Below are 22,418 nucleotides of genomic sequence, written 5' to 3'. Positions count from 1 at the left end.
ATTATTTACACTCACTCATGTAATATCCTTAGCAGGATCCAGATATTCATGCAGGGATGACAGCCTCATTTTGTGACTCTTAAAATGTGCTGTAAGCAGTACGGACCATTTTGCATTTTGCTTTGGTGGGCTTAGAGTGGGGATGGGAAACCCAGCACTCCCCCTGCCCCCAGTTAATTCCATTTACACTTGAGGCTTTCTTCCTCCAGACATTGCTGGAATACAGGACCCATTGTCTCCAGCCGACATTGTCAGGCATGATGGGAACTGTAGTCCAACAGTATGAGAAACTTAGCCCCAGAGAAGGAGAGTGGCTACTTTTGAGTCTCTGCTGGAAAGATCTTCAAGTGGTGTTCAACACTTTTGCCCACCTTCTCTAGCAATATTTCCTTATAGAAGGAGCAGGTATGTGTCTCAGGTTGAGAAAGGATGCATTAGAAGAATGGGAGGCAAGGGGTGATTATATCAGCTACATGTACTTAGGCCATTTTACATACATAGTTACAGTACAGCATGGAAAAATGCTGATGTGTCAAAGGCTTCACTGATAGGCAGGTTTTGAGCAGGGTCTGAAGGAAGTAAGAGAGAGGACCTCAAACAGGTACTCTGGAATATGAATCCAAGCTATGGGGTAAGAAAAGAGCTGGGCAGCATCTCTTGAGGGAATGGACTTCTCTTTAATACAAGAAAGAAAAACAATGTAGTGGTAGAAGTGGGAAGGAACAGTCTGGGATGCTCTTTCAGGAAAACATTTCCATTCCCTTTTGCTACTGAGACTAGAGTGCTAGAATACAGATGTGAAATCTTAATGCTGTATGAATGAGTTGTATGGCAAACCTAGAGACTGAGGAATGTTATAATGTCTTATGCTTTCATAGATTCCAGTCCACTTAATTAGATTCATTATGCATTATCTGTTACAGAACCTTTCATCCACTCCTCCGAACCATGTTACAGGAAAAATCTTCATGCAGCTGTTGGACTCTAGTTTATGGAACCTGATACCGTAAGAAGATGTTAATGCTCAGGGTTGACTCCCCTTAAGACCATTCTGAATTACAGATTTTGGGGCAGCAAGATCATATACAGCCAACTACCTAGTTTGCCCCCGCCCCTCTTCCTACCAACAATTGTCTTAATATCCAACCTGATGAAATCCTGAGCTTTCAAAAGCTTGCTTATGACTTTATGTTGCATTTCAGTTAATCAGTGGCAATACAAAACTCTCATAAAAGAGATAGAGTATCAGGTAATCTAACTGGTGTGCTTCTCTATCTTCATTAACATCAGGCACGCATTATGCTTATGTGAGGAGGTTTATCATACAGTCCCTGACACCTTTGTCTCAAGATGGGAAAACTTGTATCCCAAAACAGAACCCCTGGGATCATCATAGTGCTAGGTAGGGCTTGAAGGCAGAAGGCAGATCTGTTTGAAGCAAGAATGTCCAACTTTTTGATTCCAAGGGTCACACCCAGTGTTCACTAGAATGTTAACAGGTGTGTGCATGCACACAATGACACACACACAATTTTCTTCCCTACCATTCATTTTAGTGGTCTGCTCTTTGAGATAGAGGGGTAGACATGAGGAGAAGGGAAATCCACTGTTTCTGCTTTGTTGTTGCTAGAAGCAAGGAATAGCAGGGTTTTTTCCACTGCAGTGAGGAAAAGCGAATCGGGTCCTCTCCGGGCTGGGTGCTGTACAGAGAAAGGGTGAAGGTTGCAGGCTGTGCACACCTGATCTAAAGATGCACATAAAAATCCGAACTCCACTGTTGGGAAAATTTGTCCTCAGATATTAAGCTAACATGATAGAAGGGACTTTTTGTTGCTTTGATCTGAAAGGCACTACTTGGAGGTATCATTTCCTTTTCATATAATACATGAAATGCTGATAAAAGGAATTGTCCTCTTGGGAGGCAGAATTCTTGGCAGAATGTTGCTAAATGCAGAACGTTCCAAACACCGTCATCCCAATTTACTAAAACAGGAAACAGTGCTATCATAATGAAGTCAAAGCCACCGCTATTGCTGTGCTCTGCTCACACTATTTCACAGGCTCCTTTGTGGAAATGGCCCATATGAGGGGCAAGTGCACTCTGCTGGCTAAAGACAAAAAACCAGAAGTAGCAAATGGTGACCTTCATTAATGTTTATGGTGACTAGATAAGAAAGGCAGATGTATTTTGTGTTAAGGATAATTAAAATGGAAATGAAATGGAAATGGAAATTAAATGGAGTATTTTTGTTTTTGTTCCAGCATGTTCGAAGAACAGGGAAATAAATTGTTGGGACCCAGCTAGACAGCTCTGGCCAGTCTAGAAATGAAATTAATAATCTAAAAATAAACATAGTGAAGGTAAGGGAAAGGCAAATATAATGAAATGTTTATCAAAATGCAAGCAAGTCTGCACCTCTAAGCACTCTTAGTAGAACACATCATTCTGAACACAGGAGGACTTCTATCAGGTTGCACTGTGTTTTGGAAAAAAGGAGTCTCTTGTTTTGCTCAATAATGAGCATTTAATGTAGAATTCCCTACTTTCTCCGGTACCACTCAGCTCTCTAAAACAAAAGGCAGTACCTACACATAATCACATTTGGTACTTTCAAGGAAAGTCTACTCTTTGGGCCCATTTTAATGTAAAAGAACTGCCAGTGTTTTAAACCTCCAGCCTCCAATCTTTTCAGATTCAGCACCCATGTTTAATTTCAATTAGAAGAATGGAACCCACTTTCAAACAGCAACTTTTGTTTTCAACAGCCATATATGCCCATGTGTTCCTTAACTCTTTTGTTTGTTTAGTTTAAGAACAGGGGAAGATACCTTAACGGAGTCAGGCAATCCGTCCTAGCTCTACCTGGAGAACTCGGGGACTGTACCTGGGCCCTTTTGTATCCAAAGCATTTGCTCTCGTTCTGAGTTAGTCTAGGCCATAGGTCCTCAAACTATGGCCCGAGGGTCGGATCCAGCCTGCCATGCCATTTATCTGGCCCGCCTTTGGATTTTCCACACCTGCACCCGCCACCCGCCTTGCCGCTCGCTCGGAGATCATTTTGGATTCACTCAGAGAAAATGATCTCTGGGTGAGCAAGCTGCCACCTTGCTGCATGTGAGCCTGCCGCCACCGCCGCCTCACTGGCTCGTGCCCGTGGACACCCTCGCCTCACCGGCCTGCCGCTGCCACCACCACCTTTCAACCGGCCCCCTGGTCTAGGTCCTTTGCCCCTACTGCTTCTTTGAGGAAGGCTGAGAGAAAGAAAGAAGGAAAGCAGTCCAAGGCCAGTGGAGTCCATGTCTTATAGAGAGATTAGGACACCTGTGGGGAGTGCATCTTGGTATGTAGAGGTTAAAAAAGTGACACTACCTTGTACATTTTCCTCCACACAATTATTAAAGATATAGGTGCATCATTCTTCTTTGCATTTGGCCACCGTTTTCTTCCACCCCTCCGTATCCTCTTCAAAATTAAGGTCAAGCAAACAAACCTTGTGGTGGCCTGAATCTGAAAATTCTTTTCTTTTTGTTGCACCTCGGACCTTGCAGCGGGTGATCTTGACAAAAGGCCTTGCAGTGGGGAAATAGGTATAGAAGGCCCCTTCCTAGCCAGTATTGCTCACTCACTGCATCTTTCAGGCTATACATTCCACATAAATCTGTTACATATACACAGAGAAAATGCACGGAGGTGAAATGGGACTGTTATTTATATTAAGTAATATTCTTTTAGTTCTATTTATTTACATGTAACATTTTTAATTCATGCTAGTTTGTACAGTAGTAGGAGGATCGTTCTTGCGCTCTCCGGCCAGCCAATCCGCTGCCACTCACCGCATCCTATACAAGCGGTGCACTGTGGAAACAACAGGCGACGCGCATGAGTAAATTTTCTTGGCTCTCCCCGCCTCCTTCCCTGCTATTGGCATTTACTTCTGATGCTCCGCCCACTGAGGCAGGTAAAAGAGGCGTTCCTTGCTTCCTCTCCCTTGTCACCTTTCACCCTTTGCGGGCCTTAGTTACTGTGCTGGGCTTAGTTAGATACCAAGCTACTGCGGCTGTTCATTCCAGGATTGAACCATTGATTTAAAGCAAGGGGGAAACGTTCAGATTAGGCATCTCTCGCGTTGGCGATTCGTGCTGCTCGCCTTACGATGGCGCCTTTTCGCTTTGTTCTTTCCCTCTTCTGTTTTTCTGAATTGGTTCTCCAAGCCCGTCGAAAGCTTTCTCTGCTTTCCTCTCTCCCCTCTCTTTTTCTGTTTGTTGGTTTAGTCCGGCGCAGAGCTTTGCGAACGGCGCCGAGGAGAGAAAGATGGCGTCGTCGTCGTCTCTTTGAGTGAGTGTGAGCGCGGCTCCTCCTTTCCTCCGGCTAGCGGAGCTATGTCGGACTCTGAGGAGGAGGAGTGTTCCGACCGGCAGCTAAAGTTCGTGGTGTTGGGCGATGGCACATCCGGCAAGGTCAGTTAGTCCACCCGTTTGTCCAGGGAGCGAGCAGCCCTGCTCTGTTCATATCGTGATCTATTCAGCTCTTCTGCCGGCGAATCGATGTGACCCGCTGTGTTCCCGACTCTCCGACGGCTTTCTCATGGAGATAGTTGGTGTGCCAAACAGATCGAATCAGGAGGTCCTCAGTTCAAATTTTCTGCTCTGCCAGAAAATGACTAGGTAGCCTTGGGCAAGTCACACGTTCCTCCGCAGTCACCACCAACCCGTCCCGCCCTCAGGCTGTTTGGACAGATTTCAACAGGATGATGCATATTGATAATTTCAACGGTTACACAGTTTAAAAGTGCTTATACACACTACATTTTAAGAGGGGCACTTACTAAATCGCACCCAGTCGTCACCCCAGTCATACCCAAAGGAATAGTGCTTGAGCTTTCCAGGGCAAGGTAAACTTGTGATAGGAATTTACAGGGTACCCAGCCGCCCGTGGGATGGAACGCTTTTACACACAATTTGCTTTGCATAGGAAATTCATTTCTGGGGTAAGGCTTACTATACCTTCGTTCCCTTGATAGCTAGACAACTTTCTGATATGTACGGCTGTGAATCACTGCTTGTATCTTGTTTTAGCCAGCCCAGGGCTCCTCACCTATGGTTTGAGAGCTGGGTCTTATTTATGAATCTACTCGGGCTTCATCAGCTGAACTCAGCTGAATTTATATTTAAAACTTTGGCTCAGTTGAAATACTGGTTTACAATAAACATGGATTCACAGTTCACAAAAATCCTGGAGGAGAAAACTTCAATGCTAAAAGTTCATAAGAAGATTAAAAACAAGAAAAACAGGATGATAGGATTTTTCACAAAGATACAGATGCCTCTGAAGTGTGTGAGAATTGTAGTAAGGAGCATATAGCACTTTTTAAATAAACCCTGCTTGTAGTCTAAAGTTGCATAGCCTAGACAGGTTTGCTGCCTAAATGAGAATTAGGCCTACTGCATATGCCGTATTCATTTACTTTGCAGGAGCACCTTTAAAACAAAAGAAGGTGTGTCACTACTGCTGCCACTATTCTTACTAATAAACAAAAAAATCACATCTGTAGTGAATGGTGAGAAGTTCCAGGAGTAGTGCAGAGGTTTTATTTCCTTTTGGATGGAGAACAGTGGAAGCACAACAGCAAATATGAGTAGAGCATAGTAAAAGCAAACAGGCACTCATATAGCAAGCTGGAAAGCCACTGATCCTATCTCAGATGCTTAGAACAATTTGTACCACTTACCTTATGCTGCATGTGATGGTTTATGTTTTCAAAGTTCCTTCAATATGTGGCTCTATTTTATAGGTGGGTCATAAAAAAGTTGGAACATTCATGTTACTACATGACAGGTTTACAATGGGTTTTTGAGGTGCATTGTCATCTATGATAACATATTAAATCAGTCATGAATTAAAATAAACCAATGTGACACACATTAAGAATGTGAAGAAATCAACCTCATGTTCACTCTGTTACGTCAAAATCCTTTATGAACAGTCTTGGCTAATCTTCAGGAGAGTACTGAGGATGGAATTTGTCCTGTGAATTAAGTTTTAGTGACAAGGTGCTGTTGAAGAAAAGGTCTAGGACCTTGTGCTAGTTTTGCAAAATGAAAGTGTACAAAACAGGGTCTCTTTTAAGGCACAAGGTACAACATAATTAGGAAAACATTCCTTCAGATAACCTGATCAAGGTTGCTTGGGAGTTTAAAGACTGACATCAGCACCTTTGAGTCTGGAAATATGCTGGGAACCTCTAGTCTATTGTTGGTTGCTATTCCTGGCATAGGGGTACCACTTTTTGAAACATGCACACCTAGGTTTTCTAGCTTGGAGGCAAGAGTGATGGAAAATGTTTCACTAGTATGCCTGTTGCTGTTAAAACCACAGGAGTACATAGGCCTTGCTCACTGATGAGTCCATCTAGGCCGGCATTTTGTTTCTTATTGCAGCTGGTCTCTGTGTGGCTCATAAGAAGAGCATGGAAGTAATGCTCTTTGCCTATTTCTCCCAAGCATCTGCAGAGCAAACACAACGACCTGATTCATATGATGGCTTACCGTAGATTAGCTTCCTGTTTGAGGTGGTATATCATGCTACATGCATAGCTTGCTGGGGTTATTCTTCAACCTACAGGTAGGGTAGGGATACTTGCAAATTATGTAGAAAACCATGATTTAAATCTAGTCTTAATGACTAGTGATTTAAATTGATTTAATTTAAATTAAATCCATCCTGCCAGGTGGCAAGGGCTGTTTGAGGGTTAGATAGCCTACACATAAGCTGTGGTTTATTTTTGGTTTTGTCATGTCATATTATCCCTGCTGCCTGGGTTAATATGACATGACAAGCTGGTTCTCATGTAAAAATGGTGCCTGTAGGCACCCGTTCTTAAAACAGCCCATATGTGTAAATTAATTCACAGTAGGTTGCCTTGTATGGTGAATGTTATCTTTATCCTAACTGACATTGTTGCAGTCATGTTTTCATTGGTGTAATCAGGATAGAGTTGATTTAAATCACTCTTTAAATCATTTAAATCACTGGTCAGTAAGACTGGATTTAAATAATGATTTTCTACAGAATTTGCATGCATGCCTGCCTTACCTGTAGGTAGAGGAACTTCATTAAACTGTTCCCTAGCTGGGTCTCTTTTATGGCCTGCTGCCATTATTTGTTTTCTTCTCCAGGGAGTGAATATTATGACAAACCTCAGGCTGTACACAAAAATATCCAAAGTGCAGTATTCTGCTCAAACTGCTCAGACTTGTGCAGTATTCTGCTCTAAAGGTCTCACTAAATTTTTACTGCTTGCCCCCCACTCCCCACACTTCTTGTGCAGATCTATTCCACTCCCAACAATCTTCTTCTATTCATTGCATTTTTGAAACTTAGCATTTAACAGGTGTGGGGTTGATTCTGCGTATGTAGATTTGCAAAGGAACAATGGGATTAGGGTCTTTTTCTCAACTCTGTATATTTATTTTAAAGCATTTCTGCTGTGAAGAAGAGGCATGCGATCTTTGCAAACACAAATTCAGAGTTTTGAGAAGTGTAAAATCAGGTATCTGTGTTAGCATCTTCCAGATAGAAAAACTGTTCAATAATCTTACAGAAACCTCTGGAAAAGCAAATAATTGTGAATGGATTAAAGGAATTCATTTACCAAAAAATTTAAACATTGCATGACTATACAGCCTTGTGCTACATAATTAAAAACTACATGATGAATAACCTTTGGACTATAATGTATCTTAAATAGGAAATAGAGGGGGTGCTTGTGCAGTTATTTCTGTGTGGGCTGTGAGGGGATGGGATGGGGGCTTGGCCTTTGGAGTTTGGCCATCAAAGTCAAAGGACCTTGATGCTCAGACTCCCCCCCCCCCAAAAAAAAAAAAAAAAAAAAAAGAGAGAGAGAGAGAGAAAAGGAAAAAAGCCTGCAGTCTTCTAGATGGTTGTGCCCAGCATTTTGTTTCTGGCAGTGGCTAGTTGAATGATTCTATTCATTTTACAGAATTAGTATCTCTTGGTAAGATCTCAGTTGATAACCTAATTGAATTAGCACCAGTGAAGCAAACTAATACATGGTGTTAAATAAGCAGTGCAGCAAAATCACTGCAGCATTAAAAGCTGAGCTGCAAGGTTAAAATATATACATAAGTTTTAGGTAATTACAAAGCTTCACATTGCAGCAAGGTATCAAAATATTTAGTCTTAGGCAAGTTTACTTAGGAACTGTCTTAAAAAAGGAATGCCACAATAGAAAGGCTCCATTGTGTTTGTGACCTCTCTCATATATGTGTTGTTTTTATGTGTCAGTCCAGGAAATATGACAAAATGTGGCACATTTGATCACTGTGACTCTCCCTGAAGAATCAACAGTCTGTTCTAAGGTTTCTGTGCTTCACTATTGCTTGTCATTATATGTAACTTCAGTTGCCATGTTTTTCTGAGGTATCCCTGTTTCTGGCAGGTTTGGTGACAAGAGTGGCTGTGGCAGCAGTGGGTGCTCCAGTGGATATTTTCTGTTGCCCATTCGTCCTAGCAACTGCTGAGTTGCCAGCGGCAGCATGTTGATCGGCTCGCTCCATGCTTCTTTTTGCCCAGATGCCCTGTCATGCCCTGTTGCCTCATGGTACTGCCCCACTGGCAGTCAGGCATCACTGTGAAGGGCTGGAACAGTGGGGCAGCATGGTGAGGATGTCAAGTGTGCACCAGCAGGGAAGAAGCGCCTCCTGAGCAGCAGCCGTCAGGGCAGTCGTGTGTGGTGCTCCTGGCTGGTTGCCAACCTGTGCTAAAATGACAGTAGCTGCATTGCCCTTGTGCTACACAGGAAAGCCTTCATCACCTACACATGGGTGGGTGCGGGGAAGAGAATGTCTGGCACATGTGCAAAGAGAGAAGGGAGAGGTATGTGCAATCACTTACGCATGAGCATGGAGTGTGGCAGCTGCGGGGGATGCTGCTCCGCTTCTGCAGAACAACCATCCTACCCTAATGAGTGGACAATGGCTTTGCAGAGCAGCACAAAAAAGTGGTGGCTGGCCAAGAATATGTCCAGGAAAGCATGTGGGCCAGTGGCAGGTAGCGGAGGTGCATGCTGGGATTGATTCCCAGCCACAGGGACTGAGGAGAGATGTGCTGCCCTTTGGAGGGAAGTTGGAGGTGTGTGGAAAATACTCATGAGGAAATACTACATGAATGTGTGAACACAGGACAGAACATGAGGTACAATACTAGTTACTTTATGGCATTATTTAATGTTGTATGTGATCTCGTTCTGTATGACACTGCAGCTTGTGTACATAAAAGCTCTCTAGCCAGACCTCCTTCCACAGAGTACGACTGTAGTTCAAGAGGATTTGTCTATGGAGGCTTACTGTTGCAGTACCCAAGACCTCAGACTATAATATACATTATGTTTTTAGAATTCTGTTCTTCCAAGGTTTTATAATCAGTCATGGACCAGAAACTTAGCTTTTAAAGCAAAGACAACTAGAAGTTTTGTAGTATCTTAAACAAATTTATCATGAGATACTCTTTTGTGTACTGCCAGCCACTTCCATTCCATGAAAACATATATTAATAATGTGTTAGGCTTTGAGATGCCACTAAACTTTGTTGTTACGTTAACTGCTAAATACAGTTATTCCTCTGGAAATGATTACTCTTAAAGCTTTTATAATTATACATTAAAGTGGGCAAATAATTTTACAATTCTTATCCTGTGAAAAGAAAAAGGAAGAACAGAGAACTTTTATCTCTCTTGCAGCAATTTGCAACTTTTCTGTGCTGGCTGCAGAGGAGGAAACCACCTTTTCTCAACTCTTCTATGCTAGGCACAAGTTTTTGCTTTGCTTGTATTCATATAATTAAAAAATTTGTATGCTTTCTGCTATTACAGATTCCAAAGCCATGAGCATCAAATGGCATTACAATATATAATAAATAATAGAAGTAATAAATTAGCCATAACTAAAACCATGTAGTAGGGTAAGGCATTTATGTTTGCTTATTAGGATTTATTACCTTGTTACAAACCACACAAAGAGCTTTAGCTATGGGGTGGTATAGAAATAAATAAAAATAGCAATGCACCCTCGCAAAGTGACAGACAAAAACAAGGAAAGACACAAAGATTAAGTAGCCGCTTTTAGAAAGCATTCATACTGTTTTGTGACACTCCTTTGTAACATTCACACTCTAATTATGAACTCAGTTATAGATAGTATTTTAGAAGAAGGTCATGAGGATTCACCTAGATGCCTGTATAAATTGGAACTCTTCAGTTGAAAAGGATTTCTACAGTTTTGGGACCACCATGAAGAAGGCCTTATTTCTTGTGCATAAACCCTAACTAATCTTAGTATCAGGCACCCAAGAAGGACTCCTAAAGCAAACAAGGACTGGATTATTTGGGGGAAGGTAGTTGTTCAAATTACCTGATTTCAAGCTGTTTAAGACTTTAAAGGTTAAAAGCAGCAACTTTAATTGAAATGCCTGAAAAATAATAATAAAAAAGTCTTAACCTGGTGCTGGAAGCATTTACAGAGGACATTCTATGGCTGGAGCATCACCACTGGAAAAGGGCTGGGCTTTTTTGGTATATATGTGCTTTCTATAAGAAAGGAAGTTTTTGAAGAGTTTCAGGAGAAGTTCCTGAAACATGGTTAGGTCTTGAATTGGGCTCAGAAGCTAATGGACAGCCAGTGCAGTTTTAAAACTTACAGACACATATGAATGTATGAGTTAACATTCCAGCAATCAATTGTTGAACCTCTTGTGTTGGTCTCAGGGACAACCTCACTTGTAATGCAGCTTCAGTCATGAGGTCAGCAGAACATGAATGGCTGGGGCTAGATTAATTCTATCCAGGAACAACCGCAGCTGGTGAACTAAGGATATATGATCCATTGATGCTACCTGGGCCTTTAGTAATAATGCTGATTATGGGAGCACCTCTAAACTGTAAAATAGCTCTTTTGGGGTGTGGTAGGTATGAAAGAGATGGAACACTCATTTACAGAACCAGGAAACCTGTCCAATTAAAGTGCCTCCATTTTGTCAAGGTTCAGTTTCATTTTATTGGCCTTATGCAACTTCTTACTGAATCTAGTACTGGCTGAATACCTGCACAGGCTTGATTAAGTTAAGATGAATTAAGTGTTATCAGCATACCAGTATTACTTCACTCTTGTACCTAGTTTGACCTTTTCCAATGGCTTAATAGAGATGTTGAAAAGCATTAGAAATAGGATGGTATTGCACAAGAAGCCATACCCAAGTACCCAGGGAATCAAGCAGAAACTATTCCACTTTTTGGAGTGACTGTGCAGCTAGTAATGGGACCATTGTATCACCATGTGCTCTATACCCATAGCACAGAGACAGTCCAGCAAAATACCATGGTAGATGACATCAAGTACTGCCAAGATAGCAGAGAAGCAGTGGATCACACTCCCCTATCTTTTTTCTACTACAGGTCATCCCTTGTGGGATCAAACTTGTTTCAGTGCCACAGCCAGACCTGAACTTGGATCGTATTGAATTGACATAATTAATTTAATTCAAAATTTCCTGGGTTTGGACTAGCATCTCTCTCTCTCTTATATAATAATTCCTTTGGAACAAAATATATGAGTGATATTTACTATAATTTTCTGGACTGAAAGATGTTTTTGAATTACTGAGCATACCACTGCAGTGGAAAGTATTTTCTTTGGCAAAGAAACATTAATAATCTCCTGGCACCACCCACTCAGTCACCCTCACCTTGTTGTTGTTAGACCTGATGGACAAGGAACAAGAACAGGAGGTTGGTTGACACCCCCAAGCCCCCCAGGCACTTCACCTGTATCCTCAAGCTGCCTCAGCTGAAACTCACCCCATATAATCAGACCAAATGGTGCTCTGGACAGCTTTCTATGAATTACAACAGAGGTGTCAAGGGCAGAGTGAATATGAGTGACTTTATCCTCAAAGTGCCTTGAAAATGTGTCATTTCAGTCATTAATTATATTGCTTGGTGGATCAAGTGGATATAAATCTCTAGTTGCCTCTCCGTTTGTGATTTGGAGAGAAAGTGCAAACTTTAGTTTAGTTGTTTTGCTGTAATAGTAACAATGGTTTGCCTGAAACAGGAAATTAGGAAATGTTAGAAGGAAGCACCAAGACTCAGATCCTTGGTCTGGTAGATATTTCTATCAATTCATTGAGTTACAAACACGTACATACCTACCCATGGAACCTTGTGTTACTTCCCATTATTAATATAAGTAACGAGGTGGCAATGCATATTAGTGCACGGGAAATAATTTGGTCAATTACTGTCAAAGAATGATGAAGTGTCTAAGTGTCTTACTTTTAAAATATTTTGGTAATTATGGCACCTGCACAAGAGAAATCTGCCACTGAATGTCATAATTTAATAAAATTAATTAGCAATTAAAAGAAAGTTAATTGTCATAGCATAACAATCTCAACACTGTAGTTACTATTTTCAGTAAATATAAATGTGTTTATATAAATATAAATGCCCAGCAACAGTATTCATAAGTCTCTGGGTCTTTGGTTTTCTGTCATCTGTTTAAAGAATTCTTGTGAGGGAGCCATAACTATTTGCTTACTGAGGAATGCTGTGAGTTTTAGGGACATTTCCATTTAAACATGCATAGGACTGTGTTCTGAATATATATGTCTATGGACCCTGTTTGATTTTTTTTCCTGGAAGTTAGTGATCCTTAGTAGAAAAAAGATTCACCACTTTCTAACTAGATAAAGACCAAGAGGGGAGAACTAAAGCAACGCACTGACTTATGGGAAAGCATAAGTAAATCATATGGCAGACAGGTGATTAGAGAATGATTACTTACCCCTTTACATAACCATTAATAGAATGAACACTTTTAAGATTAAAATAGTTTACATAGAACAGATTTTAAATAGTTGAATGTTACTTTCTCCTTCTCATCTCTGTCTGAATCTTACGAGGGGCGTTCAATGTATTCTTGGTATCGGGTTGATTTGCTATTGATGTGGTAATTATTTCATTAGCTAATGACACTATCTGAGGGTATACATGCAAAATTTCAAGTAGGTGTGATCATTAGTTCCCTAGTAATCCTCAGTGAAAGACGACCATGAGGACTGACGCGACAATGTTGAAGAAAATCGAGCACTGCGCTGTGATTAAGTTCCTTCCAATACAAGGAAAAAGTCAAAAAATCATTCACAAAGAGATGGTGGCTGTTTACCAGGACTCTGCACCTTCATTATCTACTGTTTAAAAGTGGTCAGGTGAATTTAAAAGGGGCAGAGAAAGCATTGAAGACAAACCTCGCTTGGGCGGGCCGCTTACTGCCACTACGAAAGAAAATGTGAAAAAAAATGAGAAACTTGTATTGGAAGATGCCCGAATAAAAATAAAAATGTTAGCAGAGATGACAAACCTATCCATTGGTACCATATTTACTATTTTTCATGACCATCTTAACCTTTCAAAGGTCTGTGCAAGATGGGTGCTGCAAATGCTCATGGCGCCTCAGAAACAAGTGCGAGTCGAGTGCTGTAGGGGGTTTTTAGAGCTCTGTGGTGAAGATCCATCAAGTATTTTCACCCAGATTGTTACTGGAGATGAAACTTGGGTTCATCACTATGACCCTGAAAGTAAGCAGGAGTTCATGCAGTGGCATAAAAAAGGTGCTGACCCTCCGAAGAAATTCAAAGTCACTCCATCGGCCGGAAAAATCATGGCCACAGTGTTTTGGGACTCAAAGGGAATTTTATTGATTGAGTACACGAAAAAAGGGGAAACCATAAACGCAGCATCTTACTCAACCACTCTGCGTAACTTAAGCGATTAAAGAAAAAAGGCAGGGAAAACTGACTGCAGGTGTGTTACTTCTTCACGACAATGCGCCCGTTCACACGGCGTGTGTTTCGAAGGCTGCTGTGCGAGACTGTGGTTTCGAAGAAATAAACCACCCACCCTATAGCCTGGACCTGGCCCCCAGTGTCTACTACCTATTCCCGAATTTAAAATAGATCTTCGTGGAAAGTCATTTTCCGATGATGAAGAGCTCAAGGCGGCAATTAATGCACATTTTTTAGACAAGAAGGAAGGGTATTTTTTTTACAGGGAACTGAAAAGCTAATTTCTAGATGTAATAAATATATTGAAGTTATGGGGGATTACACTGAAAAATAAAAATTATTTCAGTTTATTATTCCTTTTTCTTCATGTTGATACCGAGAATACATTGAACGCTCCTCGTAGATATCTCATTTGTATGACAGAAATCAAAGATGGTAAGGATTATATGGAAAAGGCTGAAACACTCAATAAGGTCTCAATACTTGATCATCATGATGTATACCCAATACAGCTGTTCCTAATGGGAGCAGGTTACGTGAACTCTTTGTTTTAACTCCCTTTAGCATTCAGTTCAGGATATTTCTTTCAAACTGTCAAGCATTATCTACCTAGGCTTACTATAGTCTAGAACAGGATATTGGAGTGTGCCATATTGGCCCCTAAAGCTGAAAAAAGACAACAGTTTGCAATACTGAGACTCTAATGAAATAAACATGATAAAAATAATAAGATCTAATTTGGATTTTTTTCAGATTTAAAAAAATAGTTATGGTGTGCATTGTTTTATAAATGCCTTATACTCAGTTGTATTGAGGACCATTGATGACAATCACAAAACAGCTAATGGGGCTTGTAAATTTGAGAGTCTTTTAAAAAAAACCTAATAACAAATGTTATATTAGTTTTGATCAACTGATTTATTGTTGAAATGCTGATGCTAACACATGAATTGGGTGCTAGACCCAATGGACCATTGTTCTGATCCAGCATGATTTTTCTTATGTTCTTATTGTATTTGGAGGAAACATATTATTGTACCTTAGTTAGAAATCTTATTTTTTTTCCAGTGTTGTTGATATAGTATGTTCTGTGTGGTATTGCATTAAGAACAAAATTAAAAAGGGACAGGGCTCCTGGTTTTCTGCCATACACTCTTTTGCATTATGGAGAGGAGGTAATGAAAGTTGTTTTGAGAAAACATTGCTGTGCTGTTGAAACCTTCTTCCTCTTATTGACAGCTGTTAGACCAATGTGTGTTTTCGTTAATGCCTTTAGAAACCTTTTAGGGAATACTGAATATCACATATTGATAAAGTTAATATTTAAGAGTATTCTTAAACCTAAGATGCAGTGATAGAATATAATGTTTCTGATTTTCCAAAAATGTTTACTTTTAAACATATTTCTATTAAAAAGAAGAAATGTTGTTAAAGGTAGGAATAAGTTTAGAGGGTGAGAACAAATCTGATGACTTTGTTCATGTTTTTCTTCCATTTTGTCATCCTTATTTTTTTGGTTTTCTTCGATATAATATTTCTATAAACATCTTCCATATTATATTTTTGAAATAATGAAATATTCTCATACTGCTTGGAATATTTTTTCCAATAAAAATTTCAAGAGATTTTTTGTCTGAATAGTCTTTTATTGAAATGAAAACATTGAGGAAAATAAACAGAATTTTTTGATAAATACTATCAACCTGCAGATAATATATTTTTTGTTCTTCAAAGGAATGCTTTAATTTAAATTAGCAACAATCTGACTATAGCAAGGGCTATTTTTTTTTTAAGTAAATGGATTTTATTGAATTTAGCTAGCTCTGTTTCATGTAAAGTGAAACAAATACTTAGATATTATAATGTGTTTGGAACTGGCAACTAATATATTAGAATTATTGCTTATATTCTAAGTATATCCTCTAAACACTTACATTTACAACTTGACTGTCACTGAAGGGCACACATTAATATTTGCAGGGAAACAGAAACAAAATAATACAGTGCACACAATTTTGAACTCTCTTCAGAAGGAGCCAGGGGTTATCTTCTGGTACTTCCATATGGTTACATTTTGGTGAAGGAGCTGAAAATCTTGCTGTTTTCTTATTTTTAGTCCATTGACCTAGTATATGAAAACAAGTTTAATCAGGGGAAATAAAATTTCACCCAAAAAGATTGCATGAAATGCAAGAGTATACTACTGTATACTACTTAGAATTTTGTGAAGCTGCTCTTGGTTCAGAAATGCACACAAATATGTATTTTTGTGGAGAAATGTGCCCAATCGAAGTGTGAATGTTTGTGTATTTTAAAAATCAGAGAAAATGGTACAGAAAGGACTTAAGTTTGTCCGTAAGCAAAACTGACTTGAACTGGAAATAGGTCAATTCATTGTAATCTGTACAGCTACTTAAATTACTATCTTTTTTATTCAGTTTTCTCCCTGAGCTTGTGTTAAGCAAGATGCTTTAAAATTTGAATTATATACCTCCTGGTCATCTAATAAATGATTTTGCACCCCCCCCCCCAAAGCACTTTAACCTTCCTTGGGTTCTGGGTAGTTTCTATTCTTCAACTAATGCAAGTCAAAAGCCCTCTTGCTAGTGTAATCCTCTCTGTCCTGCCCAGTGCTACTGTATACAAATAACATTCAAAGATGTTTTGCTTATTACAATGCTAAATGATCAAGTTAAGATCTGGAATGAACCATAGCTGTGGTAGAGTAGAAGTTTTGTATTCAAAAGGGTTGAGGCTTAATCTGTAGCATCTCCAGATAGGTTATATGAAAATCCTGGTGATCACTGCCAGTCAGTTAAGACAGTACTAAGCTACACAGCCTAAGGTCTGACTAAGTTTAAGGCAGCTTCCTAGCATATTTCTATTATGTGAAGATACCTTTTTAGCATGAATATATACAGTATTACATTTCTCTCTAAAATTAAAATATTTAGTTTTAGAATAAGAATTTTATTATTTTTTGGTAGGAATCTTTCATTTTAAGCATCTGTTCTGTTTTAGAAATTGCTTTAGTATTGTTCTGGAACAAACAGAATAACTGATTTAAAAACTACTTTTTATTTTATGTCTTATTTCATTTTCTTGCTTTTAAAGATAACAACTGAATCTGATGTGGTTCTGTTTTTAGACCTCCTTAGCCACACGTTTTGCTCAAGAAGCTTTCGGGAAGCAATACAAACAAACCATAGGACTTGACTTCTTTTTGAAAAGAATAACACTCCCAGGTAAGAGGAGATTAATATACACAATACGAAAAGTGGGAGTAAACTGTTGAGGACAGGGCTACATTCTGAAGTCAGTAAGAAGATTTAATAGGGAACTATAAGAATACCAAACTTTGATAATTAATGCAGGGTAGTCACTGCTAAAGAACTGTATGTTTACAGTTACATGATTTTGTGTTGTGTATGAAATATTAGCTTCTTGAGAAAGTTTGTCCTAGGTTCCTACATCTTGGATTTAAAATCCATAACACCATGTAGAAAACAGAAGAACACAAATTAATGTATTTACAGCAAAAATAGCTTTTCTAAAAGAGAATAGTATGCTTTAAAAAAACTCCACTTTTACTTAAGTTGAGGGGATACATATATAATGTAGCTATGGAACTACTAGTCTGTGATATGTGAATGCTGTCTTATGCAAGGCAGCATGAAATTGCTGGCATTTAATAGACCACTAAAATTCAGCGTCCCCAGGCACTCATAAAAATACAGTTTGAGCATTCAAGATGTTTCACTTCATGATGCAAAGAAACTATTTAGATGCCAGTTGTAACACACTGCATGGAAAACGTAAAGAAGTAATTAAAAAAGAATGGCGGGATCTTAAAGTTTGTGTCTAAACAACTGGGAATCTAAAATGACTTATTCATTTATTTTATCTTAATTCAATTTGCAAGCATAAAAATACTTGATTGAACACATTTTTCCCTGGTGTGCTTAACCAGAGTTGGAGAAAGCATTTTCACTATGTGACTGCAGGAAGAATTGATAATGTTGCTGCAAAATTTAACTTTTATTATTTCTGGGATGTTTTAGCCGAATACAAATAAAGTATGGTTTAACTGAACAGTGAGTAGGGTTTGGCTTAAAAAAAGCCTTAGCTCTCCTCTTTTGACTGTTATGTTAAATTATAGCTATAGTGATCTAGTCTTCAAACTATTTTAGTTTCTGAAGAACTAATATCAAATGCATAGCTGCCAGCCTTACACAAGCCTGAAAAATAGTTCAGATACTCAAGTGCCAACATTAATTTGGGCCAGTTCTTAGGACTTTTCCAACTCTGCCAGTAATGTTCAGACTGTATCGATTTATGGATGTGGTAGTCAATTCCAAGAATGAATGCTTATTTCTTTGTGAATGGAGAGAATCCTGTGTTGCCCAACTTAGTCCTTGAGAAGTACAGGTCCATATAATATTTATAGTAGCACTAGGGAGAGAAATGTGTGTATTGTGCACATGAGAATGTGTGTGTGAGAAACGTATTTCTGCTCATTTTCCCTTCAGTAACAGCTGTTAAGCACGAACAATGTATTAGTTCATTACTGAACACTGAAATGAGGTGGAATGCTTGGAAAAATATTTATCTTTTGCTTCATACCCAATTATAACCTAGAATTATTTTTCTGTCAAATTCTACAAAGGTATTATACAGTTGCTGATAACATCTGCAAGTTTCTTATAGCTATGCTTGTAAATTGACTTCTGTTATTTATCCATTGGTGGATATGTGGAATACATGTTCCCCTGAAGGTTTTAATAAATGATAGTAGCTTTTGTGAATGATAGCATAGCTTCCAAGTATGGGTACATGATTTCTTTTGGAGATTGGGAATTTTTATAATTAAAATGGGAAATGTTAAAATGTTTCATGACGTTGAATATAAATCTAATTTTAATACCTATATTACTACCATATTCTCAAAAGTGAGATAACTACAAAGCAGTTATTCAGTTGTTTAATTTTAGAAAAAGGACAAATTGTAGATTTTCAAGAATTGTTGAGTATTTGGGGAAAATGTTTACATAGTTGGAAAATAACCCCTTAATTTGAAATTATCATTTAAATATTGCTGATTTTAAAAATTGCTAGTTAATTAAGACTGAATATTGATTTCAATTCATGGATGGTAGCATTATACCTGGCAGCCTGTAATCTGATATTAAATTAGGATTCACAAGAGGTGCTGTTCTAAGTATATTTATGCATTGGAAAATTTGCTGTAAATTAATTGGACATATTCTGTACATTTTGAATCCAGATAGAGTGTTCATGTCCTGACCATAGTTTTTGTTAAGTTCTAGACTGAGTGTGGAATCCAGAGGTGCTGTTCCACTTGTTCAGCTTTTGATCCAGTGGAATGCTTCTGTTAGTGGAAGAGAAGAACCAGGTTTTCTCTTATACCCTCTTATTTCTGCAGTCCCTGAAAATTTGTTCCAAAGGATTAGGAGACCCTCTAGAACACCCCAAAAGCTGGAAACAAGGTTGCAGGGGAAAAGGGAAAATCAGTTCTCTTTCTAAAGATGCTTGTTGGATCCTATGGAATTGCACCATTGAATTCTACTCAATCTCTGCATGTGTAGGACAGTAGGGAACACCTATATCCTAGTGATGGGCCTGTCTATGTGGTACTGTTGTGCTACCAACACTGCTGAATACATGGGATGTTTTGTTAACTTTGACCAGTGATGTAGGTCTTCTGGAAATTTTTGAATTGGAAAAATTTCCAGAAAAAATCCTATGCAAACTAGCACTAGAATATTTTCAGTTTGCTTCAGAAAATTACTAAAAAGTGATCTCATTTAACATGTTTATTAAATACAAGTAAAATAAGCAACAAAGCTAAAAAGTACCCCATCTTCTTTTCATATCTCAGTACACAAGTGTGGGACATGAAGTATTTCAGATGAAAAAATTAAATAATCCTAAATATGTTTTAAACATTATATGCATATTTTATTGGAATACTTCCATAAATTTAAAGACAGTATTTAAAGATATATTTCCTGTACTGTTTAAATGCAAGAAATAAACAAAGGTACTGAACATTTCTGACATGCTAATTCATTTCTTTCCACCCTCATGTCCTTCAAATGTGGTGGAGTACAGCTCCCAGAATGCTTTACCCTGGATGGTAGCAGCTTGGGGAAGGCTGTACCAATTAATTTTACCAAATCAAAAGATACACCAACAACTATCCATTAGTGATAGCAGAGTTCTGCTCTCCTCCATTATAGTTGTTGGGGAACTGTCACTAAGCCTTAGTTCCCTTCCACATATAGATACATATTTCAGTGACATATATGCCCTAGTATATTTGTTAGGAATAATCTGAAAAAGGTTACTTACATCTTTGAAACTGCCAACATTACCTATTATTGTTTTGAAATTGGAATCAATTCATTGTTACTAATGAACGTATTACTTGGTAATTTTTCCAGGAAAAAAAATACTGTACATTTTAAGCCTCACACCACTGCTTTTGAATATTATTTGTTTTTGGTGGAAGTCTGATTACTAGCATTTATTTTCCCTTTGGGTAATCAGTACTGCCAAAGCTGACATGGTAAGCCAACTATTTTGCTGAGAGGATTCTTCTCAGACATAGTCTATATGAGGAACTCCGCATTGGAGATACTGTATTTGGAACTTGGGTATACATCATCAGCGCATAGTATCAAATATTGTTGAATAGCTTAACTGTGAAAAACATTTTTAAAATGTTAAAGTAATAATTTTCTTTGTTTAAGGTAATTATGTTCCACGTAGTAGCCCAGTTCATTATATTACATGATCCAGTGTACTGTATAGTCTGGATGCAAGCACTGTGCAGATTTCTATGCTTAAAATAGTGTATCTGTTAGGCAGAGGTTTTGCAGATAGAGCTCCTTAAGAGTCATAGTCAAAATACTTTCAGGAAGGTTGTGGGTATAACCCAGTAAACAGGGTTTCACTGTGAAAAGGCTTTTAAAAGGCCTCAGTAAAAGAGGCGGACAGACATGTTTTTAGTTCCATTTTGACTGTGTAGAACTTTAAGTAAGGTTAACCAGTGCCCCAAGTATACTTTTAGAAGGTTGCTGTTGAATACTGCTGGTGGCATTAATTCAGACCAGGAGACTTTGGATATCTGCCCTGTGTTCCTAATAAGCTCTGCTTCATTTTCAATTGAGCATTATTTTCTATAGAGTACAAAAAATGGAAGTCCCAACAAAATTTTTGTAGAATTTAAAAAGTTTAATTCATATACAAATGTTAATTTTAAATGGAACCCCTTTCTCCTGCCAGAGACCACAAAAGATATCCAGTTCTGAAAAACATATTGGTATGTAGATATTAAAAAGTTTGGTGCTGTGTAATAACTACATGGATAGGTCGTAATCTCTCCAGTTTTAATTACCTGGGAATTTAAATATAGCTGAAACATTTTGGCTTCATTTGAAAAAGGTACATTTTGTGAGTAATTCCCATTAAAAATCCTAAATATTTACACTTGGAAGCAAATTTCATTTCTTTCTGTAGAAAGTACTGTCGAAGAAATGGGCTTCAGATCAAGATTCCCAGAAAAATAAAGTTGGAATACATAAACAAATATATTGGGTGGGGGTGGTAACCTTTGCTTAGAAATGCATGCTCTGTTTTTGAAAGTTATAATCTAAAAAAGTAGTTTTGCACATCATTCAGTTGTTTCTATATTAATTTCAGATTGATGCAGATCAACCTTAAGTTTTGACAGCATTACTAATTGGGTATCTTCAGGTACAGTTCATAGGAAATTCTGCATGTCGTATTCTTGAATTTGTGGACTGTTCAATTTTTTCCCCTAGAGAGACTGGTGCCTTACCAGCCACGTGACAAGCAAGTTTTTGCTTTTTTGAAGGAGGCTCCATTTGTTGAATTTCTAGCAGATTCCCCATTGCTAAGGATGCAAAATTTCTGCCCACAAAAAAACCAGCAACTGTATAATGCTCCCATTTTGACTTAAAGGATCCAGTTGATTTTTTTGAGTTAACATATTAGCTGCCCAAAAGTTTTTGAGCACAAAAATAGTTATTCTGTGTAATGTAGATAGCACTGCATATTTTACCTTAAAACTGTTAGGGGTGGGTAAGAGTGCAATAGTTTTGATCCTCAAAGACTGCCTAAAAATAATCCAAATTTTACAAAAACTTAACATAAAACTCTTTTGCTATTTTTGTCTGGATATAACATATATATTTAAAACATTTTATGGAAGAGGCATAAGTGCATCTGGTCACATCTAGTCTTTTTTGTTTTTTGTTTTAGCTTATTTTAGATGCAGTACACTTTAATAAAGTAGCTTCAAATTGAACATGGTTGGGATGTTATCCTGTACACACCTACTTGGATATAAGTTCCATTGAACTTAATGGTGTTTAGTTCTGAGTAAAGATGTGTAATATTGCACTGTTATTGTCTGATATGAATTGATACTCTCCAGCAGCAGCAGCAGCAGCAGCAGCAGGTATTTAACTCGTGTATCTTTGCGCCTTTACCATTTGTGAAGTTGATTCCCACT

At 38.3% G+C, this 22,418-nt stretch overlaps 1 protein-coding gene across 3 annotated transcripts in view; it reads left to right on the top strand.

The window, feature by feature from the left end:
* The first annotated feature begins 4,248 nt into the window (after positions 1-4,248).
* The window catches only part of RAB28 (RAB28, member RAS oncogene family), an 87,664-nt gene continuing 69,494 nt past the window's right edge, over positions 4,249-22,418 (top strand). Inside the window, exons 1-2 of one of the 3 annotated variants that reach the window (XM_044418215.1) lie at positions 4,249-4,458; positions 17,007-17,103. In XM_044418215.1, coding sequence (XP_044274150.1) covers positions 4,381-4,458; positions 17,007-17,103 — 175 coding nt within the window. In that variant the 5' untranslated portion in view covers positions 4,249-4,380. The remainder of the gene's footprint in view (positions 4,459-17,006; positions 17,104-22,418) is intronic. The other 2 variants (XM_044418213.1, XM_044418214.1) reach the window with 2 other exon arrangements.

Source organism: Varanus komodoensis, unplaced genomic scaffold (assembly GCF_004798865.1).
Source record: "Varanus komodoensis strain SLA01 unplaced genomic scaffold, ASM479886v1 scaffold9, whole genome shotgun sequence".
NCBI lineage: Eukaryota > Metazoa > Chordata > Lepidosauria > Squamata > Varanidae > Varanus > Varanus komodoensis.
This window is presented reverse-complemented; position numbering and strand designations above follow the sequence as displayed.